Here is a 27,047-nt window from a genome sequence, read left to right as displayed (position 1 = left end):
TTGAATATTTACTTGGGGTTCCTCGGGCATCCCCAATATTGAGCTCTTGCCTCTCTTCCTTTTCCTCATATCGAGACCTCCTCGATTAGACACTTCATCCACACAAAACTTCAACAGAAAACTCGGTAAGATCCGTTAGTATAATAAAGCAAATCATCACTCTAAGTATTGATAAACCAATTAATATTTTATTTTTGCATTGTGTATACTGTAATATAACCTTTTCATGGCTTAATCCACTAATATAAATTGATAGTTTCATCAAAATAAGTAAATTATGCATCAAAAATAGAATCTGTCAAAAACAGAACAGTCTGTAGCAATCTGAACATTCACCATACTTCTGGTACCCCACAAATTCTACCAAAATTAGGAAAAATAAAAAAATTGTACACAAAGACAGTGCAAAAATAATCAGAACCGTTTGGCATTCCAGTTAAAAATGTAAAATCGTGCACTACAGACAAAGTTTCTGTCCTGCACCGTAGAAACCAACAAGCATTGTAAACATCCTAAAGGCAAACCTTAGCACATTATTTTTATAATACAATGGAATTGTACAAAGGGATAATTATTATTTTTGAAAAGTTTCTGTAATCAAGATTCACAAAGTTTCCGTGAGCATGAACAAAGTTCAAGGCTAGCTCCCACTTCAACAATGCTTGTCTTTCTCACTTTCACTTTCCTTTTTGAAAAGTTTTTAGGTTCCCCTCTTTATTTTTTTGTTTTTTAACTATATAAAAGCACTCAACAGAAATAAATGACTCTCTAGAACTTACGGTTTGTCTCCCTGGCAGCGCTTTCTTTAAAGCCATTAAGCTAGGCATATAGTGCTCAAGTAATGGATCCACCCGGATCCCAAGGTATATCAAAGCCAATTTTAATTAACAATGATTTGTAATTTAGTAGTGAGCACAAAGTAACATATATCATGCAACAACGAAGTCTAACTCTCTTCCTATGCATCGGCATGTCATAAAAGAATAATTCATGCACACCAAGTAAAGGCCAATGCATAGTATAAGCAGTTTCTTGCAATTTTATCATATTGGAAACATAGAGAGGTGGAGATATAGTTCCTCTCTCATAATAATTGCAAGTAGGAGCAGCAAGCACACGCATATTATATCTATCAAAATCATCATGTGTAGTAGTAAAAGGCAACCCATCAATATGATCCTTAATAAGCACAAACTTCTCCGATATAGTGTGGTTGGGAGAATTCAAAAAGATAATAGGAATATCATGCGTGGGTGCAATAGCAACAATTTCATGTTGAACATAAGGAACTATAGCAAGTTCATCTCCATAAGCATAATTCATATTGGCATCTTGGCCACAAGCATAGCAAGCATCATCAAAAAGGGATATTTCAAGAGAATCAACGGGGTCATAGCAATCATCATAGCAATCATCCTTTGGTAAGCACGAAGGGGAATTAAACAATATATGAGTTGAAGAGTTACTCTCATTAGAAGGTGGGCACGGGTGATCAATCCGCTCTTCCTCCTTTTGGTCTTCGCTCTCCTCATCATCTTTTTCATCCAATGAGCTCACAGTTTCATCAATTTCTTCTTCCATAGCTTCCTGCAAAATATTATTCTCTTCTTGGACAGCGGAGACTTTCTCAATAAATGCATTAATATTGTAATTGTATTCATAATTTTCATAGCAATATCTCAATATAGCATAATTTTCAGGCCTATAAACATTATCATCTAAAGCTTCATACTTTTCAAACAAAGATTCAATTTCATAAGCAGCCTTAAAAGCAACAAATTCTTCAATTTGTTCAACATCATAGTAATCATATATACCTCTAGCATAAGAAGCTAAGGTTTCATTATCATTAAATTTGCATGAAAAGGGAAGGTGTGGAGCCTTCATCCTAGAGCAACAAGTAATATCATATCTCAAGCATAGATCCCGGGCATACCAACGCAACATAGAAATTTGATCCCATAATAGTTTCCCTTTTTGTGTCAAGCGATAATCCCTAAAGTATTCACGTTGATCCAACGTGTCTCCCATAACATAATTGAATGGGCTTTTCTCAGGATTATCAAAGTAGTACATAATATCTCGAACATAGCGAGCATCAAGGGTTTTAGGAGGTTCCCCATCTCCATGAGCAGCAAGTACACCTAATTTTGTTGGCATTTCGTGTTCCATATCCATAACTAAAGATAAAGAACAACTAAGAACAACAAATAAAAATTACTTAGTGATAAAGCAAACAAGCACACAATAGAATATTCACCCCACACTATGACTCCCCGGCAACGGCGCCAGAAAAAGGTCTTCATAACCCGCAAGTATACGAGATAGTTGTAGCCTCTTTCGATAAGTAAGAGTGTCGAACCCAACGAGGAGCTAAAGGTAGAACAAATATTCTCTCAAGCCCTATCTACCACTGATACGACTCTAAGCATGCTTAGTGCTTGCTTTACCTACAACAAGTATGAAACTAGAAGTACTTTGTAAGTGTTGTTGGATAGGTTTGCAAGATAATAAAGAACACGTAAATAAAAATTAGGGGCTGTTTAGATAAAGATGCAATAAAGTAAATATAGCGAGTGTGGAAAAGTGGTGGTAGGAGTTGTGAAATTGTCCCTAAGCAATTGACTACGTTACTAGACTGATAGCAAGTTTTATGTGGGAGAGGCATAAGCTAACATACTTTCTCTTCTTGGATCATATGCACTTATGATTGGAACTCTAGCAAGCATCTGCAACTACTAAAGATTCATTAAAGTAAAACCCAACCATAGCATTAAAGCATCAAGTCCCCTTTATCCCATACGCCACAACCCCCTTACTCGGGTTTATGCTTCTGTCACTCAAGCAACCCACTATAAGCGAATCATGAACATATTGCAACACCCTACAACGGGAATCCCTCACGCTTGTGCGACACGGAGAGCACAATAGGACAGCAACATAACCACAAGCAAATTAAACCAATCATAGCAATTCATCAATCACCGACAGGACAACGAAAATCTACTCAGACATCATAGGATGGCAACACATCATTGGATAATAATATGAAGCATAAAGTGAAGGAAATATGCCCTAGAGGCAATAATAAGTTATTATTTATTTCCTTATTTCATGATAAATGTTTATTATTCATGCTAGAATTGTATTAACCGGAAACATAATACATGTGTGAATACATAGACAAACATAGTGTCACTAGTATGCCTCTACTTGACTAGCTCGTTAATCAAAGATGGTTAAGTTTCCTAACCATAGACATGAGTTGTCATTTGATTAACGGGATCACATCATTAGAAGAATGACGTGATTGACTTGACCCATTCCGTTAGCTTAGCACTTGATCGTTTAGTATGTTGTTATTGCTTTCTTCATAACTTATACAAAGTTCCTACAACTATGAGATTATGCAACTCCCGTTTACCGGAGGAACACTTTGTGTGCTACCAAACGTCACAACGTAACTGGGTGATTATAAAGGAGCTCTACAGGTGTCTCCAAAGGTAGATGTTGAGTTGGCGTATTTCGAGATTAGGTTTTTGTCACTCCGATTGTCGGAGAGGTATCTCTGGGCCCTCTCGGTAATGCACATCACTATAAGCCTTGCAAGCAATGTGACCAATGAGTTGGTTACGGAATGATGCATTACGTAACGAGTAAAGAGACTTGCCGGTAACGAGATTGAACTAGGTATTGAGATACCGACGATTGAATCTCGGGCAAGTAACATACCGATGACAAAGGGAACAACGTATGTTGTTATGCGGTTTGACCAATAAAGATCATCGTAGAATATGTGGGAGCCAATATGAGCATCCAGGTTCCGCTATTGTTTATTGACCGGAAACGTGTCTCGGTCATGTCTACATTGTTCTCGAACCCGTAGGGTCCGCACGCTTAAGGTTTCGATGACAGTTATTTTATGAGTTTTGATGTACCGAAGGAGTTCGGAGTCCCGGATGAGATCGGGGACATGACGAGGAGTCTCGAAATGGTCGAGACATAAAGATTGATATATTGGACGACTATATTCGGAGTTCGGAAAGGTTCCGAGTGATTCGGGTATTTTTCGGAGTACCGGAGAGTTACGAGAATTCGCCGGGGGGTATATGGGCCTTATTGGGCTTTAGGGGAAAGAGAGAGGAGAGGCTGGGCGCGCCCCCAAGGCCTAGTACGAATTGGACTAGGCGGAGGGGCTGCGCCCCCTCCTTCCTTCTCTTCTCTTCCCCCTTTCCTTGACTCCTACTCCTACTACATGGAAGGGGGGGAATCCTACTCCCGGTGGGAGTAGGACTCCTCCTTGGCGCGCCCTCCTTGGCCGGCCGCCCCCTCCCCCTTGGCTCCTTTATATACGGGGGCAGGGGGGCACCTCTAGACACAAGTTGATCTTCGTGATCGTTCCTTAGCCGTGTGCGGTGCTCCCCTCCACCATATTCCACCTCGGTCATATCGTTGCGGTGCTTAGGCAAAGCCCTGCGTTGGTAGAACATCATCATCGTCACCACGCCGTCGTGCTGACGGAACTCATCCCTGACACCCTGCTGGATCGGAGTCCGGGATCGTCATCAAGCTGAACGTGTGCTGAACTCAGAGGTGCCGTACATTCGGTGCTTGGATTGGTCGGATCGTGAAGACGTACGACTACATCAACCGCATTGTCATAACGCTTCCGCTTTCGGTCTACGAGGTACGTGGACACACTCTCCCCTCTCGTTGCTATGCATCACCATGATCTTGCGTGTGCGTAGGAATTTTTTTGAAATTACTACGTTCCCTAACAGTGGCATCCGAGCCTAGGTTTTATGCGTTGATATTATATGCACGAGTAGAACACAAGTGAGTTGTGGGCGATACAAGTCATACTGCTTACCAGCATGTCATACTTTGGTTCAGCGGTATTGTTGGATGAAGCGGCCCGGACCGACATTACGCGTACGCTTATGCGAGACTGGTTTTTACCGCCGTGCTTCGCACATAGGTGACTAGCGGGCGTCTGTTTCTCCAACTTTAGTTGAAACCGAGTGTGGCTACGTCCGGTCCTTGCGAAGGTTAAAATAGCACTAACTTGACGAACTATCGTTGTGGTTTTGATGCGTAGGTAAGAACGGTTGTTGCTCAGCCCGTAGCAGCCACGTAAAATTTGCAACAACAAAGTAGAGGACGTCTAACTTGTTTTTGCAGGGCATGTTGTGATGTGATATGGTCAAGACGTGATGCTATATTTTATTGTATGAGATGATCATGTTTTGTAACCGAAGTTATCGGCAACTGGCAGGAGCCATATGGTTGTCGCTTTATTGTATGAAATGCAAACGCCCTGTAATTGCTTTACTTTATCACTAAGCGGTAGCGATAGTCATAGAAGCAATAGATGGCGTAACGACAATGATGCTACGATGGAGATCAAGGTGTCGCGCCGGTGACGATGGTGATCACGACGGTGCTTCGGAGATGGAGATCACAAGCACAAGATGATGATGGCCATATCATATCACTTATATTGATTGCATGTGATGTTTATCCTTTATGCATCTTATCTTGCTTTGATTGACGGTAGCATTTTAAGATGATCTCTCACTAAATTATCAAGAAGTGTTCTCCCTGAGTATGCACCGTTGTGAAAGTTCTTCGTGCTGAGACACCACGTGATGATCGGGTGTGATAGGCTCTACGTTCAAATACAACGAGTGCAAAACAGTTGCACACGCGAAATACTCAGGTTAAACTTGACGAGCCTAGCATATACAGATATGGCCTCGGAACACAGAGACCGAAAGGTCGAGCGTGAATCATATAGTAGATATGATCAACATAGTGATGTTCACCATTGAAAACTACTCCATCTCACGTGATGATCGGACATGGTTTAGTTGATTTGGATCACGTGATCACTTAGATGACTAGAGAGATGTCTGTCTAAGTGGGAGTTCTTAAGTAATATGATTAATTGAACTTAAATTTATCATGAACTTAGTCCTGGTAGTATTTTGCAAATTATGTTGTAGATCAATAGCTTGCGTTGTTGCTTTCATATGTTTATTTTGATATGTTCCTAGAGAAAATTGTGTTGAAAGATGTTAGTAGCAATGATGCGGATTGGATCCGTGATCTGAGGTTTATCCTCATTGCTGCACAGAAGAATTATGTCCTTAATGCACCGCTAGGTGACAGACCTATTGCAGGAGCAGATGCAGACGTTATGAACGTTTGGCTAGCTCAATATGATGACTACTTGATAGTTTAGTGCACCATGCTTAACGGCTTAGAATCGGGACTTCAAAGACGTTTTGAACGTCATGGACCATATGAGATGTTCCAGGAGTTGAAGTTAATATTTCAAGCAAATACCCGAGTTGAGAGATATGAAGTCTCCAACAAGTTCTATGGCTAAAAGATGGAGGAGAATCGCTCAACTAGTGAGCATGTGCTCAGATTGTCTGGGTACTACAATCGCTTGAATCAAGTGGGAGTTAATCTTCCAGATAAGATAGTGATTGACAGAGTTCTCTAGTCACCATCACCAAGTTAGTAGAACTTTGTGATGAACTATAGTATGCAAGGGATGACAAAAACGATTCCCGAGCTCTTCGTGATGTTGAAATCGACGAAGGTAGAAATCAAGAAAGAGCATCAAGTGTTGATGGTTGACAAGATCACTAGTTTCAAGAAAAGGGCAAAGGGAAAGAAAGGGAACTTCAAGTAGAATGACAAGCAAGTTGTCACTCCCACGAAGAAGCCCAAAGCTTAACCAAAGCCTGAAACTGAGTGCTTACACTGCAAAGGAAATGGTCACTGAAACAGAAATACCCTGAATATTTGGTGGATAAGAAGGATGGCAGAGTGAACAAGGGTATATTTGATATACAGGTTATTGATGTGTACCTTACTAGTGTTTACAGTAGCCCCTGAGTATTTGATACTTGTTCGGTTGCTAAAATTAGTGACTCGAAACATGAGTTACAGAATAAACATAGACTAGTTGAGGGTGAAGTGACGATGTGTATTGGAAGTGGTTCCAAGATTGATATGATCATCATCGCACACTCCCTATACTTTCGGGATTAGTGTTAAACTTAAATAAATGTTATTTGGCGTTTGCGTTGAGCATGAATATGATTTGATCATGTTTATTGCGATATGGTTATTCATTTAAAGTCAAAGAATAATTGTTGTTCTGTTTACATGAATAAAACCTTCGATGGTCATACACCCAATGAAAATAGTTTGTTGGATCTCGATCGTAGTAATACACATATTCATAATATTGATGCCAAAAGATGCAAACTTGATAATGATAGTGCAACTTATTTGTGGCACTGCCGTTTGGGTCATATCGGTGTAAAGCGCATGAAGAGACTCCATAAAGATTGATTTTCGGAATCACTTGGTTATGAATCATTTGATGCTTGCGAACCGTACCTTTTGGGCAAGATGACTAAAACTCCGTTCTCCGGAACAATGAAACAAGCTACTGACTTGATGGAAATAATACATACCGATGTATACGGTCCAATGAGTGTTGATGCTCGTGGCGGGTATCGTTATTTTCTGACCTTCACAAGATGAATTGAGCAGATATGAGTATATCTACTTAATGAAGCACAAGTCTGAAACATTTGAAAAGTTCAAAGAATTTCAGAGTGAAGTAGAGAATGATCGTAACAAGAAAATAAAGTTTCTGCAATTTGATCGCGGAGACAAATATTTGAGTTACGAGTTTGGTCTTCAATTAAAACAATGTGGAATAGTTTCACAAACTTATGCCACCTGGAACACCACAGCTTAATGGTGTGTCCGAACGTCATAACAATACTTTATTGGATATAGTGCAATCTATGATGTCTCTTACCGATTTACCACTATCGTTTTGGGGATATGCATTAGAGACAGTTGCATTCACTTTAAATAGGGCACCATCAAAATCCGTTGAGACAACGCCTTATAAACTGTGGTTTAGCAAGAAACCAAAGTTGTCGTTTCTTAAAGTTTGGGGCTGCGATGCTTATGTGAAAAGGTTTCAACCTGATAAGCTCGAACCCAAATCGGAGAAGTGCGTCTTCATAGAATACCCAAAGGTAATTATTGGGTACACCTTCTATCACAGATCCGAAGGCAAGTTATTCGTTGCTAAGATGGATCCTTTCTAGAGAAGAAGTTTCTCTCGAAAGAAGTGAGTGGGAGGAAAGTAGAACTTGATGAGGTAACTGTACCTGCTCCCTTATTCGAAAGTAGTTCATCACAAGAACCGGTTCCTGTGACAACTACACCAATTAGTGACGAAGCTAATGATATTGATCATGAATCTTCAGTTCAAGTTTCTACTGAACCTCGTAGGTCTACCAGAGTAAGATCCGCACCAGAGTGGTACGGTAATCCTGTCCTGAAAGTCATGTTACTTGACCATGGCGAACCTGCGAACTATGAGGAAGCGATGATGAGCCCAGATTCCGCGAAATGGCTTGAGGCCATAAAATCTAAGATGGGATCCATGTATGAGAACAAAGTATGGACTTTGATTGACTTGCTCGATGATCAGCAAGCCATGTTAAATAAATGGATCTTCAAGAGGAAGACGGACACTGATAGTAGTGTTACTATCTACTAAGCTCAACTTGTTGCGAAAGGTTTTTGACAAGTTCAAGGTGTTGAATAAGATGAGATTTTCTCACTTGTATCGATGCTTAAGTCTGTCCGAATCATGTTAGCAATTGCCACATTTTATGAAATCTGGCAAATGGATGTAAAAACTGCATTCCTCAATGGATTCTTTAAAGAAGAGTTGTATATGATGCAACTAGAAGGTTTTATCAATCCTAAAGGTGCTAACAAAATGTGCAAGCTCCAGCGATCCATCAATGGACTGGTGCAAGCATCTCGGAGTTGGAATATACGCTTTGATGAGTTGATCAAAGCATATGGTTTTATACAGACTTTTGGTAAGGCCTGTATTTACAAGAAAGTGAGTGGGAGCTCTGTAGCATTTCTGATATTATATGTGTAAGACATATTGTTGATCGGAAATGATATAGAATTTTTCTGCAAAGCATAAATGAGTGTTTGAAAAGAGTTTTTCAAAGAAAGACCTCAGTAAAGCTACTTACATATTGAGCATCAAGATCTATTGAGATAGATCAAGACGCTTGATAAGATTTTCAATGAGTACATACCTTGAAAATATTTTGAAGTAGTTCAAAATGGAACAGTCAAAGAAAGAGTTCTTGCCTGTGTTGCAAAGGTGTGAAATTGAGTAAGACTCAAATCCCGACCATGGCAGAAAATAGAAAAGAGAATGAAAGTCATTCCCTATGCCTCAGTAATAGGTTCTATAAAGTATGCTATGTACCAGACCTATTGTATACCTTGCTCTGTATATTGGCAAGGGAGTACAATAGTGATCTAGAAGTAGATCACTGGACATTGGTCAAAATTATCCTTAGATAAATAAGGAGATGTTTCTCGATTATGGAGGTGATAAAAGAGCCCATCATAAAAAGTTACAACGATGCAAGCTTTTACACCAATCCAGATGACTCTAAGTCTCAATCTGGATACATATTGAAAGTGGGAGCAATCAGCTAGAGTAGCTCCGTGCAGAGCATTATGGACATAGAATATTTGCAAAATACATACGGCTCTGAATATGACAGACCCGTTGACTAAACTTCTCTCACAAGCAAAACATAATCATACCTTAGTACTCTTTGGGTGTTAATCACATAACGATGTGAACTAGATTATTGACTCTAGTAAACCCTTTGGGTGTTGATCACATGACGATGTGAACTATGAGTATTAACACATACAGATGTGAATATTGGTGTTAAATCACATGGCGATGTGAACTAGATTATTGACTCTAGTGCAAGTGGGAGACTGAAGGAAATATGCCCTAGAGGCAATAATAAAGTTATTATTTATTTCCTTATTTCATGATAAATGTTTATTATTCATGCTAGAATTGTATTAACCGGAAACATAATACATGTGTGAATACATAGACAAACATAGTGTCACTAGTATGCCTCTACTTGACTAGCTCGTTTATCAAAGATGGTTAAGTTTCCTAACCATGGACATGAGTTGTCATTTGATTAACGGGATCACATCATTAGGAGAATGATGTGATTGACATGACCCATTCCGTTAGCCTAGCACTTGATCGTTTAGTATATTGCTATTGCTTTCTTCATGACTTATACATGTTCCTGTAACTATGAGATTATGCAACTCCCGTTTACCGGAGGAACACTTTGGGTGCTACCAAACGTCACAACGTAACTGGGTGATTATAAAGGAGTACTACAGGTGTCTCTAAAGGTACATGTTGGGTTGGCGTATTTCGAGATTAGGTTTTGTCACTCCGATTGTCGGAGAGGTATCTCTGGGCCCACTCGGTAATGCACATCACTATAAGCCTTGCAAGCATTGCAATTAATGAGTTAGTTGCGAGATGATGTATTACAGAACGAGTAAAGAGACTTGCCAGCAACGAGATTGAACTAGGTATTGGATACCGACGATCGAATCTCGGGCAAGTAACATACCGATGACAAAGGGAACAACGTATGTTGTTATGCGGTTTGACCGATAAAGATCTTCGTAGAATATGTGGGAGCCAATATGAGCATCCAGGTTCCGCTATTGGTTATTGACCGGAAACGTGTCTCGGTCATGTCTACATTGTTCTCGAACCCGTAGGGTCCGCATGCTTAAGGTTTTGATGACAGTTATTTTATGAGTTTTGATGTACCGAAGGAGTTCGGAGTCCCGTATGAGATCGGGGACATGACGAGGAGTCTCGAAATGGTCGAGACGTAAAGATCGATATATTGGACGACTATATTCGGAGTTCGGAAAGGTTCCGAGTGATTCGGGTATTTTTCGGAGTACCGGAGAGTTACGGGAATTCGCCGGGGGGTATATGGGCCTTATTGGGCTTTAGGGGAAAGAGAGAGGAGAGGCTGGGCGCCCCCCCCCCCCCAAGGCCTAGTCCGAATTGGACTAGGGGGAGGGGCTGCGCCCCCTCCTTCCTTCTCTTCTCTTCCCCCTTTCCTTGACTCCTACTCCTACTACTTGGAAGGGGGGGATTCTACTCCCGATGGGAGTAGGACTCCTCCTTGGCGCGCCCTCCTTGGCCGGCCGCCCCCTCCCCCTTGGCTCCTTTATATACAGGGGCAGGGGGCACCTCTAGACACAAGTTGATCTTCGTGATCGTTCCTTAGCCATGTGCGGTGCTCCCCTCCACCATATTCCACCTCGGTCATATCGTTGCGGTGCTTAGGCGAAGCCCTGCGTTGATAGAACATCATCATCGTCACCACGCCGTCGTGCTGACGGAACTCATCCCCGACACCCTGCTGGATCGGAGTCCGGGGATCGTCATCGAGCTGAACGTGTGCTGAACTCGGAGGTGTCGTACGTTCGGTGCTTGGATCGGTCGGATCGTGAAGACGTACGACTACATCAACCGTGTTGTCATAACGCTTCCGCTTTCGGTCTACGAGGGTACGTGGACACACTCTCCCCTCTCGTTGCTATGCATCACCATGATCTTGCGTGTGCATAGGAATTTTTTTGAAATTACTACGTTCCCTAACATAAAGCACCATGTTCAAGTAGAGGGTACAGCGGGTTGCGGGAGAGTGGACCGCTGGATATAGATGGGGGAAGGTGATGGAGATGTTGGTGAAGATGGCAGAGGTGTTGGTGAAGATCGCGGTGATGATGATAGCCCCCGGCGGCGTTCCGGCGCCACCGGAAGCACGGGGGAGAGAGCCCCCCTTCTTCTTCTTCTTCTTCTTCCTTGACCTTCTCCCTAGATGGGAGAAGGGTTTCCCCTCTGGTCCTTGGCTCCCATGGCTTGGGAGGGGCGAGAGCCCCTCCGAGATTGGATCTATCTCTCTGTTTCTCTCTGTTTTTGCGTTCTCAGATTCTGCCCCTTCACCGTTTCTTTTATATCCGGAGATCCGTAACTCCGATTGGGGTGAATCTTTCGCCCAGATTTTTCTCGTAAAATTAGCTTTCTTGCGGAAAAAGAAGAGCGTCAACCGCCTTACGGGTGGCCCAGAAGAGTGCCAAGCGTGCCCAGGGGGGTGGGCGCGCCCCCTATCTCCTGGCCACCTCGGGCACCAATTCGTGTTGATTCTTCCTCCGGAAAATCCCAAATATTCCAAAAATATTCTCCGTCCGTTTTTATCCAGTTTGGATTCCGTTTGATATGGGTTTCCTGCGAAACATAAAACATGCAACAAACAGGAACTGGCACTGGGCACTGGATCAATATGTTAGTCCCAAAAACAGTGTAAAAAGTTGCCAAAAGTATATGAAAGTTGAATAATATTGGCATGGAACAATCAAAAATTATAGATACGACGGAGACGTATCAGCTGCAAGCACGTAAGTTAGTTCCCAAGCCTATGCGTCGGAACTTTGACACAATCTCCATCTTGATTCACTGGAGGATTTGGTAGGAAAGAAATTCTAGAATTTTTGAGCAGGAAGCGAGTAGTCCCTTCAGATTTTTGGATCGGATCATAGAAGATATTGGGACATGGAGGGCGGCCGTTGTGTTACTGACATCGGCAACCTTTCTTGAGCTGCTGGTTTGCCCCCTTTTAGTTGTTTTGACGGCTGTTGCCGTCCTTTTGTATTTTCGGAACGTCTCAGTTCCGTGGGTTCCCAGTTCTAGTTCGCCTAGACTGCTAACCTTTGTTGTACTGCTTCTCCTTCTTTCTAATAATATTCGGCCTATGGCCCTTCGATAAAAAAGATTACAAGAGGGCTCTCATTCGTTGCCAATGCTATATCTCGCTGACCTAGGATTGCTAAAAGTGGGTTTCTCAAATAAATGGTTTTGGGAAGATTCTAAACACCGGTTCACGGAACCTTCCTCCTGGTCTTGGCCGGTTTTGGGAATGCTTCGCGCATTTTTTTTTCTTCTTCATGCTTTTCTCCATAAGTTTTTCATCATTTTTTTTGTTTTCTTAGTTTTGTTTTCCCCCTTTTTCTTGTTTTTGTTTTTTGTTTTTATTTTTCTTCATTTTTAAACAGATGTCAACTTTTTCCATACATATTGAACATTTTTTTGCATAGGTTGAATAGTTTTAAAATACATGTTGAACATTTATCCAAATACGTGTTTGAAAACATTTATAAGTGTATATTGAAATACAAAGTGAAATTTAAATATATTTAAGGTGTTATAATTCTTTTTTAAATTGAGGAAATATTTTTTCCATTTCACAAACACTAAAAAACATGAAACATATATTTCTTGATTTTAAATGGTATGAACTTTTTTTAATATTTTCTTCAACATTTTTTTATAAAATTCCATGAACAAAATTTTAAATGCATGAACATTCTTTTGAATTGTATGGAAAAAATTTAAATTGTGCGGATATTTTTATTGTGCAGTGGAAGTATTTTAAAACCTGTATTTTAATTTATGTTTCAAAATGCAAACACAAGTAAAAAAGAAAAGAAAAAGGGAAAAACAAATGAACGAACTAAACTAAGGTTTGTAACAACTAATGGTCCTGGCCCACTACAACGTCGCTTGAGGTGAGTTATTCATCTATCTCGCTAGAAGCGACGTAGACACTCCTACTCTCATTTGCATTCTTTCTTTCTCATTCCTCTTTTCCGCTAGTTGAGTGTCGCCTGTAATTCCCTGACTCCTCTATCATTCTCCTCTGACGACATTGTCAGATGGAGTCAGGATTGGAGATGAGGTTGGATCGCCGTTGGCTCTTGGTTTAGGTAAGGGTTTACCTTAGTGCCGGTATCTATCATTATGTTGTTTTGGAGTTTCTCACCGGCGCAGATGAGATGTGTTTGGTGGCCACATTTCACTCCCGATCATCTTCCAAGGTGAACGAAAACTAATGGAGGTGGATCTGATGGGAGCTCATAGTGTAAACTTAGTTGTCGGCTAGATCGAGCTAATGCAGTTGCCTCCCTAATTCTTCATCGTCATGGTGACAGAAGGAAAGGCAAAAGCATATCTATGCCCAATTTTCTCATATCTGGCTCAAACTTTTAGTACTCCCTCTGTCCAAAAATACTTGTCATCAAAATGAATAAAAAGAGATGTATCTAAAACTAAAATACGTCTAGATACATCCCCTTTTATTCATTTTGATGGCAAGTATTTCCGGAGGGAGGGAGTATGAAAGTTGGCTAGAATGGTCTTCGTCTATATTTGATCACAACATCCATGTTGCCAGCTGAAGTTGTTGATCCAATCATCGGATGTCTTCGCTCCTCATAAACCCTAGAAAAATGCCCTGGTTTTTTAACTACTGCCTACTTCTTGAATCATAGAAAAATGCCCTAATTTCACATAACTTAGAAAAATTCCTATTCTATCCAAAAGACCTACATTTACTTATTTTTTTCAATTCTATTCAGAAAACCTACATTTACTAAAAAACCTCATATAGCATAATACATTTATGTACCTAAAAATTTCTATTACTAAATTCTTTTACTAAAAAATTCTATACCTAAACTTTTATACAAAGAGAGGTGGGAGGAGGAGGAGAGAGGAGTGAGGGCTTCAGGCAGCTGGGGGGAGGAGAGAGGAGGGCAGTGAGAGGAGGGGGCAGGGCGGTTGGAGGAGGGAGGAGGAGGGAGGAGGAAGGAGAGAGGAAGGCCGCCGGAGGGAGGAGAGAGGAGGGCGGCGAGAGGAGGAGGGAGGAAGGGAGGCAGATACCTTGGGGGCGCTGGTGGGTGACGACGGGTGACGACACGCGGGGAGTGAGCGAGTGAGATTGTGAGGGGGGGGGGGGGGATGAGGATGTGCGCGGGCCGGGGTGTGCATAAGGTGCCCATAGTAGTAGCGTTGGTTCGTAACCACCGCTACTGCTAAGCTCCATGACAGTAGCGCGTTAAGGGAACCAGCGCTACTACTATGATCATTAGCAGTATCGGTTTTATAGAACAAACGCTTCTACTAAGGCTAAGCATGTAAAAAAGCATCAAAATTAAAAAAAACATTGGTCATCAATGATCTTTTTGTGTAGAATCTAAATTGTCCCGGCGAAGATTCATATTGCCACAAATCCTACACATAGAGTACAATGAAGACCAAGTGGTTGTGATAGTTTGAGAAGCACCATATTTAAGGTGGTAACATTCTGTTCGCGGAACAAAGTGGGACTAAACTTTGGTCATAGGAGGGGACTGAATTTAGCTGTAGCACTGGTTGGAGGAAAACGCTATTGCTAAGTATAATAGCAGTAGCGCTTTTTACGTATGAGCGTTACTAGTATACCTAGCCTGCCGGCAACATTCTGGCAATTATAGTAGTAGTGTGTTTTATAACTATAGCACTACTGCTATGTGCGTAATAGCAGCGCTCTTTCTGCCCAAGCGCTACTGCTAAATAGCAGCGCTGCCTTTTAAAAAGCGCTATTGATAAATTTCTGTGTATAAGGTTTTCCCTAATAGTGTGTGTTTACTGTGTCATTTCTTGGGCTCCTGTGTGCAAAAAGGAAGGAGTTGTTTGTATTTTCTTTCATTTTCTTGGGGGTCCTTCGATGCGTTGTGTTGCAATTTGCAATATTAATGCTAGTTTCTTGGACTTCTTTTTTTTTCTTTCCTCTTGTGTGTAGGTGTTTGAGTCGTGCTATACGCACGACATAAACAGACGGTTGACGCATGATGAATGAAATCTGGCCAGACATACGTCTGATGGAAAGAGCACCGGCCGCTGAATTTTCTGTCACACATACGTCGGGCACAAGGATCGTGCATGGAGCAGTTTCGTATGTGTTTTAAGCCAATAAGTATGCAGACTCTTGCAACTCTTGTTTTATTTAGTTGATCAATCAAAGAGTTACCCTGTTTGTGGTATGGATTTCCCCTATCTTTTACCTAAGCTAATTTCTTATTGTTGTTTCTTGGCACAACTTTGAAGGGTCTAGAAATCCAACTAGGCTACATTATCCTGTGCATCGAGAGTTGTGCAACCGGGCGTTGTACAATTATGATAAGAAGTTCACAAAAACCTAAAATTATATAAAACACAATGTATATTTGTCATGCCATTAAATTTCAATTATAAATTAGTTCGACATCTATAAGAAGCAGAAATGACAAATCAGTCTATTAATGTTTAATTATTATTCTTAATTTCAAGTGGGCTATGAATTGGCCCGTTAACACTACATTAGCTAAATTTATTATTTTTGTACAGTTAAATGTTTTATTACTTTTGTTTCTGAAGTTGAGCTGAACTTATAAACAATTTTTTTTGTGAGATGACAAGTATATGCTACGTCTAAGTACTTAATTATCTTCATATTTCTTTGGGAAAGTTTGAACATGTATTTTTTGGTTTGGTGCACCGTTTTGCAGAAAAAACTCAAGGTGCACATGATACACTCTCTCCATCTTCCTACCTCCGAACAACATTTCCATATGAAAAATGTGTTTTGTCCAATCTAAAAAGTGGCAATATAATCAGTCAAAACAGCTTCCTACTCCAGTTTTCTTCCTTATGTCAGAATACTGAATAAACACCACTGCACATAACATCCGGAGTACACATGTTTTTCACATCTGCATAATAACATGGTAATAATTTTTGGACACAGATTGTCGAGAGAAATATTTACAACTAAACAAGTAGGAATTACATGATTGGATGGGTAACAGAGTCAGTTCACTGGCAGTTCTAGATTATTCTGTACACAGCATTGCTTCCATGAGTCAGCAGCTCTGACAACGTCTTATAACCAAACGATCAACGGAGAGGTGAGAAAGGGGCAACGTCTTATCACTGCGAAAGGTAGCACACCGATACCAACATCTTCGTTTAGTGCAGTTTCTAACAAAGATCTTCAGTTCAGTGAGTATGAATGTCCACTACTCAATGCCCTCCGAAGAACGTCGGCGTTCCACCCGAATACAGAATCAGAAGAGCTGTGAACACACGTCCAAGGAAAAGGTGTCACCTGGAGATTCAGATAGTGATGAAATAATCCCAACAAACTTGCAGAGGCTACTCGGTATCAAAGAAGGTTGCCGGTTAAAATAGTCAAGAATGAAACTGAACGCACCTGGGGACCAAAATCTCATGATTGAATATTCTATCAGAGATTGGAGGAATATGGTCTTTTTTCTCATTGGCGTAGTTAATGATCTGGAACAGGACTTCTTGGATCAGCAAGCTCAGCGCATCACGTCTTGAGCTGGTCTCTTCCAATGCTTGTCCTGAGGGCACAAATCATCACAAGTTAACGACGAGTTATAACTGATTTGTTACATGCTCATAAGCAATACCATCCTGAAGATGACATAATTAGCAAAACTATTCCTATGAGTCCGAAGTGGCGGAGAGCAGGGAGACACACACCCTCGACCTAGGTTTGAGATCTAGCGAGGAGCCATGAAAGAGACCCTGTCAATAAAAATGGAACTACCTTTAGTATTCGCCGGCGCTTTGGAGCCACGTGATTTGCCTTGTCCTTTAGGGCTTGTGACATGCAAATTGATGAACCATTGTTCCCAGTAAACCCTCTCAGTCTTGCTGCTGAACCAGCCTGGGTGCTTGTTCTTCTCATCGAAGAACGAGAGGCACACCTGATATTCAGCTACCATGTGTCAAAACGACAAATCATAAAAAAAAAACATGCAAATAGTAGAAATATGTTGTTCAGCCTTATCGAACAACCTGGCTTTTCCGATTTGGATGCTTTTCAGCCCAAGCAATGAACTGGTTGATCTTTTCATCGACCTCCTTTTCTAGTTCTGCAAGTCCACATTGAACCTGACCACACAAACACAAGTAACATCAAAGATGGTTCTTTTAGTTGGAGCAGGTCAAACAATATCGTGGGGCACACCAGCATATATCTTGGTGCTAAGTAATATTGTCTGCAACACCAAATATATGGAGGAGATGGAGTTAATGCAGCTAGTTATTCAGCAATACTCACATATGTGATCTCAAAGAGGTCGCAGTCGACATCCTTGGGCCGAACAAGAGTGAGGGTTCGATGAAAGAATATTGTATGCAAGATGCCTGCAACACATTCATACATAATAATCAGTAGGAACACAGTAAAGAGAACCACACTAAAACGAATAGCAGACACGTTTGTTATAACTGGTCCGTTTGAAGACTAATTGCAGAGAGGAATGCAATTGCTTCAGTTTTCCTTTTGCACAAGTGCAAATGCCAACATGAAACAAGGAGCTCAGGGAATCAATCTCCGGCACATCAGTACAGTAGTTGCAACTAATCAGACTAGGACATAAATAACGGGGCCACGATATACTCGTAAATTAAACTACTACTGCTACTATTCAGTACATCAGTATCAAAGAGTAGATTTCGGCTACTACTAAACTAGTAAAAGAGGGAACACAAGAAGGCAAAAATTGGAACAGTGGAGCAGAAGCATGGAAGAGGGGATCGAAGGGGAAAAACTAGAACTTACATCGCAGCACGTCTTTGATCTCCAGTGGCTCCAGCTCCTACAAGCAAGAAGGCCTGAATTCGTTAGGAAAGCAAGGAGAAATCATCAGGGGGGAGGAGGAGGGGGGGGGGGGGTCGGATCGGATCTGACCAGTTCGTTGAGGTGGCACGTCTCGCAGTTCATCGCGGCTGATCGGCGAGGTCGGGCGGGCGGGCGCACTCGATCCGCTCGAGTCCTTCTCGCCGGAAATCCCCACAGGCGAGAGAGCAATCCGCTTATCCTACTCCTACCCAAACACGACGCCGGCTCCTGCCTCCAGCACGCAACGCAAGCCTCTCCTCGGCGGCCCAGTGGCTCGGTTGGTTCCCTTTTCTTACTACCAAGGCCCGCGGGCCGCGACTGACAGGTGGGCCCGAACATCTGACAGGCCGGGAGCTTACAGGGTGGGGCTCGCGGTGACGTCAGCAGGGGAGAGACGGACACAGAGGAAGTTTTCAGCCGCTTCGCTAGGGTTTGGGCGCGCTTGTTTCCCGCCGCCTCCGCCCCAAAAAAGCGAGCAACAGCCGACGCCTCCCCCTCCTCCTCCTCACCCACGGCGGCGAGCGCGTGCAGCGTCCGGGGGAGCCGTCTCTACAGCCACCGAGGCAAGCGCCGGCCTCGGTACGTACGCATCTCAGCTCTGCTCCCCCCTCCGCGCTGCGTTCCTCTCTTCGCATATCTCGGCGAATCAGTCGAGCTCCTCGGCAGATTCGCCGGATTTATGATGGGGAATAAGTTGTGAAGTAGCGACGCTGTGAGTGCTGTTTGATATGCATCTGTTCTGGAGGGCTCGAGCAGTAATTTCAACCTATCACTGCTCTGGCGCGAACCGAATGGTTGGGCAGTTACGATTGTTGGCATAATAAAGGATGGTTTTCTCCTGATTTAGTTTCATCAGACAACAGTCTAGGATGCCAATTCTTTCGGGTTTTCCCCCCCTCATATCTCAATTATTTAGATTTACCTGAACTATTTTAACAACAACGACCGTGCCATTTTTCATTGGTAGTTCCTGGCACAGATGTTATCAGCATCAAAGCTACTCAGCAAAGGACCCGACATCTCCAATCTTTATATGATCGTTAAGTACACTATCTACATTATCTGCCATTACCTCTACTTTTGACACGGTTCTAAGGTTTTCATTTCTTCTAAAACTGTTTCTGACAGAAAACATAGTTTCATATTTCTTGCCTCAAGAGAGTTTTGTCTAGTGTACTCTCATAATTAAAACTGTGGAGAATAATTATAGTAGTTACATTTGGTTGCTTCATTGATTTCTATCTGCCAGTGCTTGTTGCCCCCTCTTTTTGTGTTATATAAGAAAAGGCAAGATATGTTCCAGCCAAATTTTATTCAAGCTGAAATAGTTTGAATCATTCCCCTTGTTCTGTGAGAATCTAGCTAGTTATAGATTCTGGCACCTGTCCGAAACTCCAAATTATGCTCTTAAACATTGGGGTTCACTGTCCACAGGCTCTTAATATTTGTTTGACAGCTCTTTAACTCTTCTAGGATGCTGTCTAGTTATATTATGTGTCAGTCCCCTGCTTTCTATGCTGACTGAGTGGTTCTTATACGTTGCTTCCTCACATTCAGGCCACACCATTTTTCAGCACGCGTACCACCGCAATTTCTCGTTGGCCAAGGCTTAAATCTCTTGAAGCCATCAACAAACTGAAGTCTTCCTGCTTCCATCAATCTCAAATGATGGCAGGTGTCACAAATGGCAATTCACACAGTGATATTCAGAGGAAATATCAAGTTGTGGTTGCTGCTACCCGTGAGATGGGCATTGGGAAGGACGGAGCATTGCCATGGAAGCTGCCTAGTGACCTTAAGTTTTTTAAGGATCTCACAATGGCTACAGCAGACCCATCAAAGAAAAATGCTGTTATAATGGGAAGGAAAACATGGGGAAGCATACCCACTAAGTTTAGGCCATTGCCCGGTCGCTTGAATGTTATACTGACTCGTTCGGGCAGTTCTGATTATGCAACTGTTGAAAATGTTGTAACCTGTGGAAGCTTGGATTCTTCCCTAGAACTACTAGCATCCGCTCCCTACAGCTCAACAATTGAGAAAGCCTTTCTAATAGGTGGTGGCCAGGTACTGAGGTGAGTTATTCGCTTTTCCTGGAATATTTATTTGATGCACATTGTTTCTAGCTGTTCTGGCATCATGTCTGGTGTTAACTTCAATCACAAATTTTTGATGCAGGGAATCGTTAAATGCATCTGCATGTGAGGCCATCCATCTTACTGACATAGAGTCCACCATTGAGTGTGATACTTTCATTCCTCCTATTGATCCATTGGTCTTCCACCCATGGTATTCATCTTCTCCAGTTGTGGAGAACAACATTAGGCATTCTTTCGCGACCTTTGTTCGCGTTAGAAAGTCAGCAGAAGAGGCTAATGATTCAAATCTCAGTGAATTAACCAGCAATGATGCTAAGAAGGAAAAGTTTGAAATTCAGAATTTTTCATTTCTACCAAAAATGATCTTCGAAAAGCATGATGAGTATCAGTATCTCAATCTTGTTCAAGATATACTACGAAATGGTGCTCGGAAAAATGACAGAACAGGAACAGGAACAATATCAAAATTTGGTTGTCAGGTGCTGTCCCCAATTTTTCTCAGTATTCTTATTTAGATTTGATGATGGAAAGAAAGCTAATATTTGTTTTCTTCTTACCAGATGCGGTTTAACTTGAGGAAGAATTTTCCATTACTTACAACAAAGGTATTACATATGCTTTTTGTTGAATATATGCACTTTTAATTTTCGAACATAACAATACTGAAGTCAGTGTGCTTGCTAGTGGAAGTCCAGACTGCAATGCTCTTTGGTTCTATTATTTTGGTGATCCTTTATTTGAAGGAAATTTTAGGAACATGGATGAATTGTCAATTGATAAAAATACCAGCCTTTTCAAGTTTAAGAAATGGCAACTGCATCAGGCTAGTTAGTTTTGTTCAAATGCATGCCAAGCATGATATCGCTTAGGGATTTGCAGAAACTTGTTGATTTTGGTTAATCTATCTCCTGTATGTACTTCATGGAACCCCAGTTTCTCAAATGCACAAAAAATTCTCTAATTTATTACACATATGTTTCATAATAATTTTGTCATAATTTGAAAGGAATCAATTCAATTCCTATAGGAACCTGAGAAGATAGCTGCGATCTTTATTGGGCTATTGGACATCAGTATTTGTTTTTTCTTAAGCTCAGACAGTTCTGAAGTATTTTTTTAATCTTTACCAGTATAATCTTAGACACTCACATGATATGAGATCCTTACATCCTACTCCCTCCGTTCCAAAATAGATGACCCAACTTTGTACTAAAGTTAGTACAAAGTTGGGTCATCTATTTTCGAACGGAAGTACAAAGTTGGGTCATCTATTTTCGAACGGAGGGAGTAGCTCTGAAGTCCCGTTTTCCAGTCAATTGCAAAAACTGGATACCAATTAGATCGTAAGCTTCTTTTTTATCAATTAGGGACGCAAGTGGCGAGGCGCATATCCCGAAACCCAGTACTTGCTAGTATTAATTTTGCTGCCACTGCACTAATTGAGGAGTTTCACAGGGCAAGTGGGCTGCTGCTTGCATCCCTATTATCAATTGCACTTTCGTGACCAACATGCAAATGTATTGTTCTATGAGTTTCAGACATCACACAGTTTGGTAATATTAGCTCATACACCAGTATAAAAGAAATTCTTGCTCTGAATCATGAACAGAAGTTTTGGGTATTATCTCCTCTGTGGCCTGGTTTATATATTCAGAGAGCAGAATATTTTACCTCGATCTTTAATGCATTGTTTTGTTTTTTATATGGTTTTTCTAGAGGGTGTTTTGGCGTGGTGTTCTTGAAGAACTGTTGTGGTTCATCAGTGGCTCAACGAATGCAAAGGTATTTGAATATTTATTTTCGTTGAGCTGTGCAGTCCTTAAGTTTACATGTTGAATAGCGACTTTTGGGATTGGTGTCTTGGCTGCATGATGGTAAAAAAGACAGGTAATGAACCTTCCTCATAGAGGAGTATGCACTCTGTGGCCACTGACATATTTCTGATTATGGATGCTCCTTCATAGCATATTGTGGTGTTCACCTTAGAACGTGCTTCATGGAGCATCTCTGCAATTACGCCCATGTGTAATCAAGTACAATGGCTATTTTGGGACTAGCCTTTTCTGAATAATCCTCTTACAGAAATTTAAACACTTCAGGTGTCCGTCAAGTTTTTTTTTCCAATCGGATACAAATAGGTGATCGCATGCATGTTATTTTACTGGCTATTCATGTTATTTAATATTTGAAGGCAACTCGTGTGTTTAAGCTGTTTGGGTCAACTCTTTCGAGCTTCTAAACGATTGTATCCTAGTTAGCTATTTGAGTTTTAGCCTGTTTGCTGCATTTCAGGACTAGATAGTAGGTCAATATTGCTGTAATGCATCGATGGTCCCCCTTTTCATGACAGTGTCCATAAATTTTTATTTACAGGTTTTACAGGAAAAAAATATCCGTATATGGGATGGGAATGCGTCAAGGGAGTATCTTGACAGGTAACATCTCTTGGATATAACTGCACAGAAATAAAACAGCATAACATCCTAAACTTTGATCTGCCTGGCATATTTTCTAGTATTGGTCTATCACAAAGAGAGGAGGGTGACTTGGGACCAGTTTATGGATTTCAGTGGAGACACTTCGGTGCTGAGTAAGCTTACATTGGTTTAAGAACTCTCTTGTTCCTTAACTGTGCCTGTCTTACTGTGTTCTAAACTGTCTTAACATATTTCACAGATATACTGACATGCATGCTGATTACACGGGGAAAGGTTTTGATCAGTTAGCTGATGTCATTAACAAGATCAAGAATAACCCTGACGATAGGCGTATCATTATGTCTGCATGGAATCCAACAGATCTCAAGAAGATGGCACTTCCACCTTGCCACATGTTTGCACAGGTTAGTAACTTAGTGTAACTTTTCCTTATTACTTTTGTTATCCGGAAATCCTTATTACTATTGTATACATCATTAGGTGGCTGCAATTCTGCACATGACCGTAGTAACCATTTTATCTGTATTAAATTGCTCCTATGTTTTCTCGTGGAAGTTGCCTATAGACTAAGGCTGTCCTCTGTGAGGATTGTAGATTGCTTTCTTTTCCCTGTTTGTAAATACATTTACTGTATTTTGCAAAAGAAAAAAAAAGCTCCAATGCCTCTATATCTGCTTGTAAGTGGACTAGTATGATGTTTTCAGACATGGGTATCTTGTTGAAAATGGTTGATTTTATAATCATTTCCCCTTATTATTGCTTCTATAAACAGTTAATGTGCCATTTTCTTCTCTTAGCAGCTTATTTAGATATCATATTTTATATCTTGCCTTGCAGTTTTATGTCGAGAATGGAGAATTATCCTGTCAGATGTATCAACGTTCAGCTGACATGGGGCTTGGTGTACCATTCAACATTGCATCATATTCTCTTCTGACGTGTATGCTTGCACAAGTTTGTGGTAAGTTTTTTACTTCTTGACTTCTTTTTTATCAATCTCTTTTATTTGCTAAGGCTTGGAAATCATATTAAAATCCTAGCTTGTTTACTTTTGTTTCATGACAATTTGGTTTGTTGTTGTTGAAGACTTGGCGTTTTGCTTGTTCTATATGCTATGTCATTCTGTTGTCACTTGGAACTAGTTAGTTTGTATAGATTCAAAGTCATTTTGTTTTCTTAAAAAAAAAGTAGATCCTAGTTTATAATTATGTGAAACTAAAAGGGCTGCAATAAGTGGGGGAAAATACGACCTATAACAGGCTATGTCTCACCATGATTGAAGCTTACAATAACATTTTCCTTTTCCTCTGTGGACAACCAATTTTTTTCCTCAATAAACACAATGCCTTGCATCTGGATGTATTGGGAGATATTAAAAGTTATTTACATGCCCATGAATGCATCTAACAACCCAAAATACAACGCATGCCTTTAGGTGCTATGCACCGCTGGAAGTAGCGGCTCGATGCCTACTGCCCCTGCCTGTCAAGTTCATCTTTCAAGGTTTCTTTTAACAATTTCGGGTGCTATGTGTGGTCCCTTCAAAATTGAATAATTCTGATCTCCGAGTAGTCTATGCTCGTTCATGAAAAATCCTTTGCCAGTATGGTGTTAAGATCCAACAAAGTTTCCTCCAGCTGAAGATCAACTGTTCTCTCTGGGCCACCTGCTGTACAGTCATATTTTTCTCTTTGATAGTGGAGAATAATTCACAGGGACTTGAGGCCCAACAGACTGCCCTCACACAGGCCCCTCCAAAGGAGTCCATAAATCCCATTACCTATTAAGTAGATGAATAAGAGTGCAGAAATCCCATTACCTATAGATGAATGTGCAGCAAGACTGCAACACCTGTATAGTTATCCAACAGTTTCAGGTTATCTCTCAGCAGAAGAACCATAAGAAAGTCTGTTGCGAAGTAATCTGAATTCTATTAGTACCATTATTGGACGTGACTCTGCGGGTGAAACACTTGTCAGACACGCCATTGAGATTGATGCGGGTGACAGAAAAAAAGCTTTCCACAATCCAAACCCATCCACTTATAACTTATGCCCAAAACCATTATATACTGTTTTTTTTTCAAACAGTGCTTTGTGCATAATCTTGTCAAAAGCTTTCTCCGACATTTTAAATATATGATAGAGAATTAGAGATGCAACCTGCGGCATATTCAAATGCCCAACAATAGCAGTCCTGAGTAGTTCTGCATTTGTGAAAACCATAGTTTGTTTGGTATGACTAGTTTAAAGAATAATACTCCCTCTGTAAACTAGTGACCCAATAAAACATCTTATATTAGTTTACGCTTTACAGTGGTAGTAGCTTTCAACCTGTTAATCTATAACTTCATCAGCAATTTCAAAGTGCTCTTTTGCAAGGACATATGCCTCAGTCATTTTGTCACTTGCAAAATTCCATATGAAATATTCTTAACATACTACTGCAAGGAGCATCGGATCTTCTTTTAATTGTTGTTTTTATCTTATATGTTTTGCATTGAGTTGCTATTTGCTAACAACTTGGATAACACATATTACTCTTCCCCCTTGGTCCTGAAAATATAAAGAACAATCCAGTAAACTAAAAGAAATGTTTTCTCAGAGATGTGTGTAGAAGTTCTTGGATCCTGACACTTGATGCGTGTGCAGATCTTTCTCCTGGAGAGTTTGTCCATGTGATAGGCGACGCCCATGTGTACAGCACGCACGTCCAAGCCTTGGAGGAACAACTTCAGAAGCAGCCCAAGCCGTTTCCTGTAAGCATTCCTCAAGCAGAGCATGACCATGTTGTACGAAAAGCAGCCGGGGACAGTTGCTGACCCCGCCTTTGCATCTGAGTAATCTGTGTATCTGACTATGTTTGTTTGACATGGATGTAATTTGCAGATTCTGAAGATAAACCCTCTGAAGAAGGATATAGACTCGTTCGTCGCGTCGGACTTCAAGCTGGTCTCCTACGATCCTCACCAGAAGATAGAGATGAAGATGGCAGTATAAACCAAGGAGTTAATCAGCATCCAGCATTCGTAACAGCATACGACATGTATCGTTGATGGTGATGATGCCTTTGTTAAACCATGATTCGTGACGGGATCTCTAGGCAATCTTTTTTCACTGAGCGATCGATGCCTTGTTGGATCCCTGACCATGGCATAAGCTGGCTGGCGAATGTGTGCAAAATAGTGGGATCTTGGTTGGTTGCTACCAGTAGCGGCTAGCGAGTTGTTTATTTCTCATTTTGCATTTCCGAAGTTTTATGCAGTGATGGCAGGGTCATGTTCCTCGCTGCTTCTAGTCAATCCAGCCCCATGTGTTGCCATGGCAGAAGGCCTGCTCCATGGTCTGCCGCCGGTACATCAGCTGGGATGGATGGATACAACCGGGTCGTCGTCAGCTCTGGTTGCATCCACGCCATCAATTCCATATTAGACGAGGGGGGCAGGTGGCCAGCTGTGGCCTCCACTATCGAACAAACTACTCAGTCGAATGACAAAAAGCCTTCGAGAGGACCCAAGGAAGGTCGAGGACGGCTTCATCACAGGCTCACAAGTCACAAAGCTTCTTAACTGCGAAGAAACAAACAGTGTTTGGCGCCTTTGCGAAGCATATTCATTCCGTCAAAGCACCCGCCAAAAAGGTGCTGCTTTACGAATCACGGACGCACTAATTCGATGTTCGTGACTATGCAGCCGGAATGAGCTTCACGCAAAGGATAACTTTTTAAAGGTAATTAAAATCAGAGGGAGTTTTTTCTTTTGAACATCAGTACAGACACAAGCGCTCATACATACACGCATACACTCATCTTTATGAACGCATACTCTATCCCTGTGAGCACCTCTGAGAGAGAGCCGGCATCTCATCTTGAAATTTATGAAGTCACGTAGGCATCTCGCCGTCGACGGGAACGTCTCCTCTTACTAAAAGTGCATCACCGAAAATTCTGAAATAAATCCAGAAAAAACCCTAAACAACCACTACTGCCACCAGAGCGAACCG

The 27,047-nt window shown here is 41.3% G+C and overlaps 2 protein-coding genes across 4 annotated transcripts; one reads left to right on the top strand and one right to left on the bottom strand.

The window, feature by feature from the left end:
• Positions 1-16,536: 16,536 nt before the first annotated feature.
• On the bottom strand, positions 16,537-18,789 carry LOC123047148 (autophagy-related protein 101). Of its 2 annotated transcripts, none has more exons than XM_044470640.1 (7): positions 18,579-18,789; positions 18,450-18,486; positions 17,946-18,031; positions 17,681-17,776; positions 17,430-17,589; positions 17,067-17,220; positions 16,537-16,961 (listed from the first exon to the last, which is right to left on the bottom strand). In XM_044470640.1, the coding sequence occupies exons 1-7, from the start codon at positions 18,609-18,611 to the stop codon at positions 16,958-16,960; spliced, it is 570 nt and encodes a 189-aa protein (XP_044326575.1). In that variant the 5' UTR covers positions 18,612-18,789; the 3' UTR covers positions 16,537-16,957. The 2 variants fall into 2 exon arrangements, with proteins under 2 accessions (XP_044326575.1, XP_044326574.1); XM_044470639.1 differs by having other exon boundaries at positions 16,537-16,929.
• A 112-nt stretch (positions 18,790-18,901) lies between these two features.
• LOC123047147 (putative bifunctional dihydrofolate reductase-thymidylate synthase) lies at positions 18,902-26,330 on the top strand. Of its 2 annotated transcripts, none has more exons than XM_044470638.1 (11): positions 18,902-19,088; positions 20,067-20,584; positions 20,688-21,087; positions 21,169-21,213; positions 22,325-22,390; positions 22,982-23,043; positions 23,124-23,198; positions 23,285-23,450; positions 23,884-24,007; positions 25,698-25,804; positions 25,935-26,330. In XM_044470638.1, the coding sequence occupies exons 2-11, from the start codon at positions 20,175-20,177 to the stop codon at positions 26,043-26,045; spliced, it is 1,566 nt and encodes a 521-aa protein (XP_044326573.1). In that variant the 5' UTR covers positions 18,902-19,088; positions 20,067-20,174; the 3' UTR covers positions 26,046-26,330. The 2 variants fall into 2 exon arrangements, with proteins under 2 accessions (XP_044326573.1, XP_044326572.1); XM_044470637.1 differs by lacking the exon at positions 18,902-19,088 and adding an exon at positions 19,477-19,548.
• The last annotated feature ends 717 nt before the right edge of the window (positions 26,331-27,047 follow it).

The sequence above is a fragment of the Triticum aestivum genome, chromosome 2B (assembly GCF_018294505.1).
Source record: "Triticum aestivum cultivar Chinese Spring chromosome 2B, IWGSC CS RefSeq v2.1, whole genome shotgun sequence".
Classification (NCBI taxonomy): Eukaryota; Viridiplantae; Streptophyta; class Magnoliopsida; order Poales; family Poaceae; genus Triticum; species Triticum aestivum.
The sequence above is the reverse complement of the archived record's forward strand: the minus strand, read 5'-3'. Positions and strand labels throughout refer to the sequence as shown.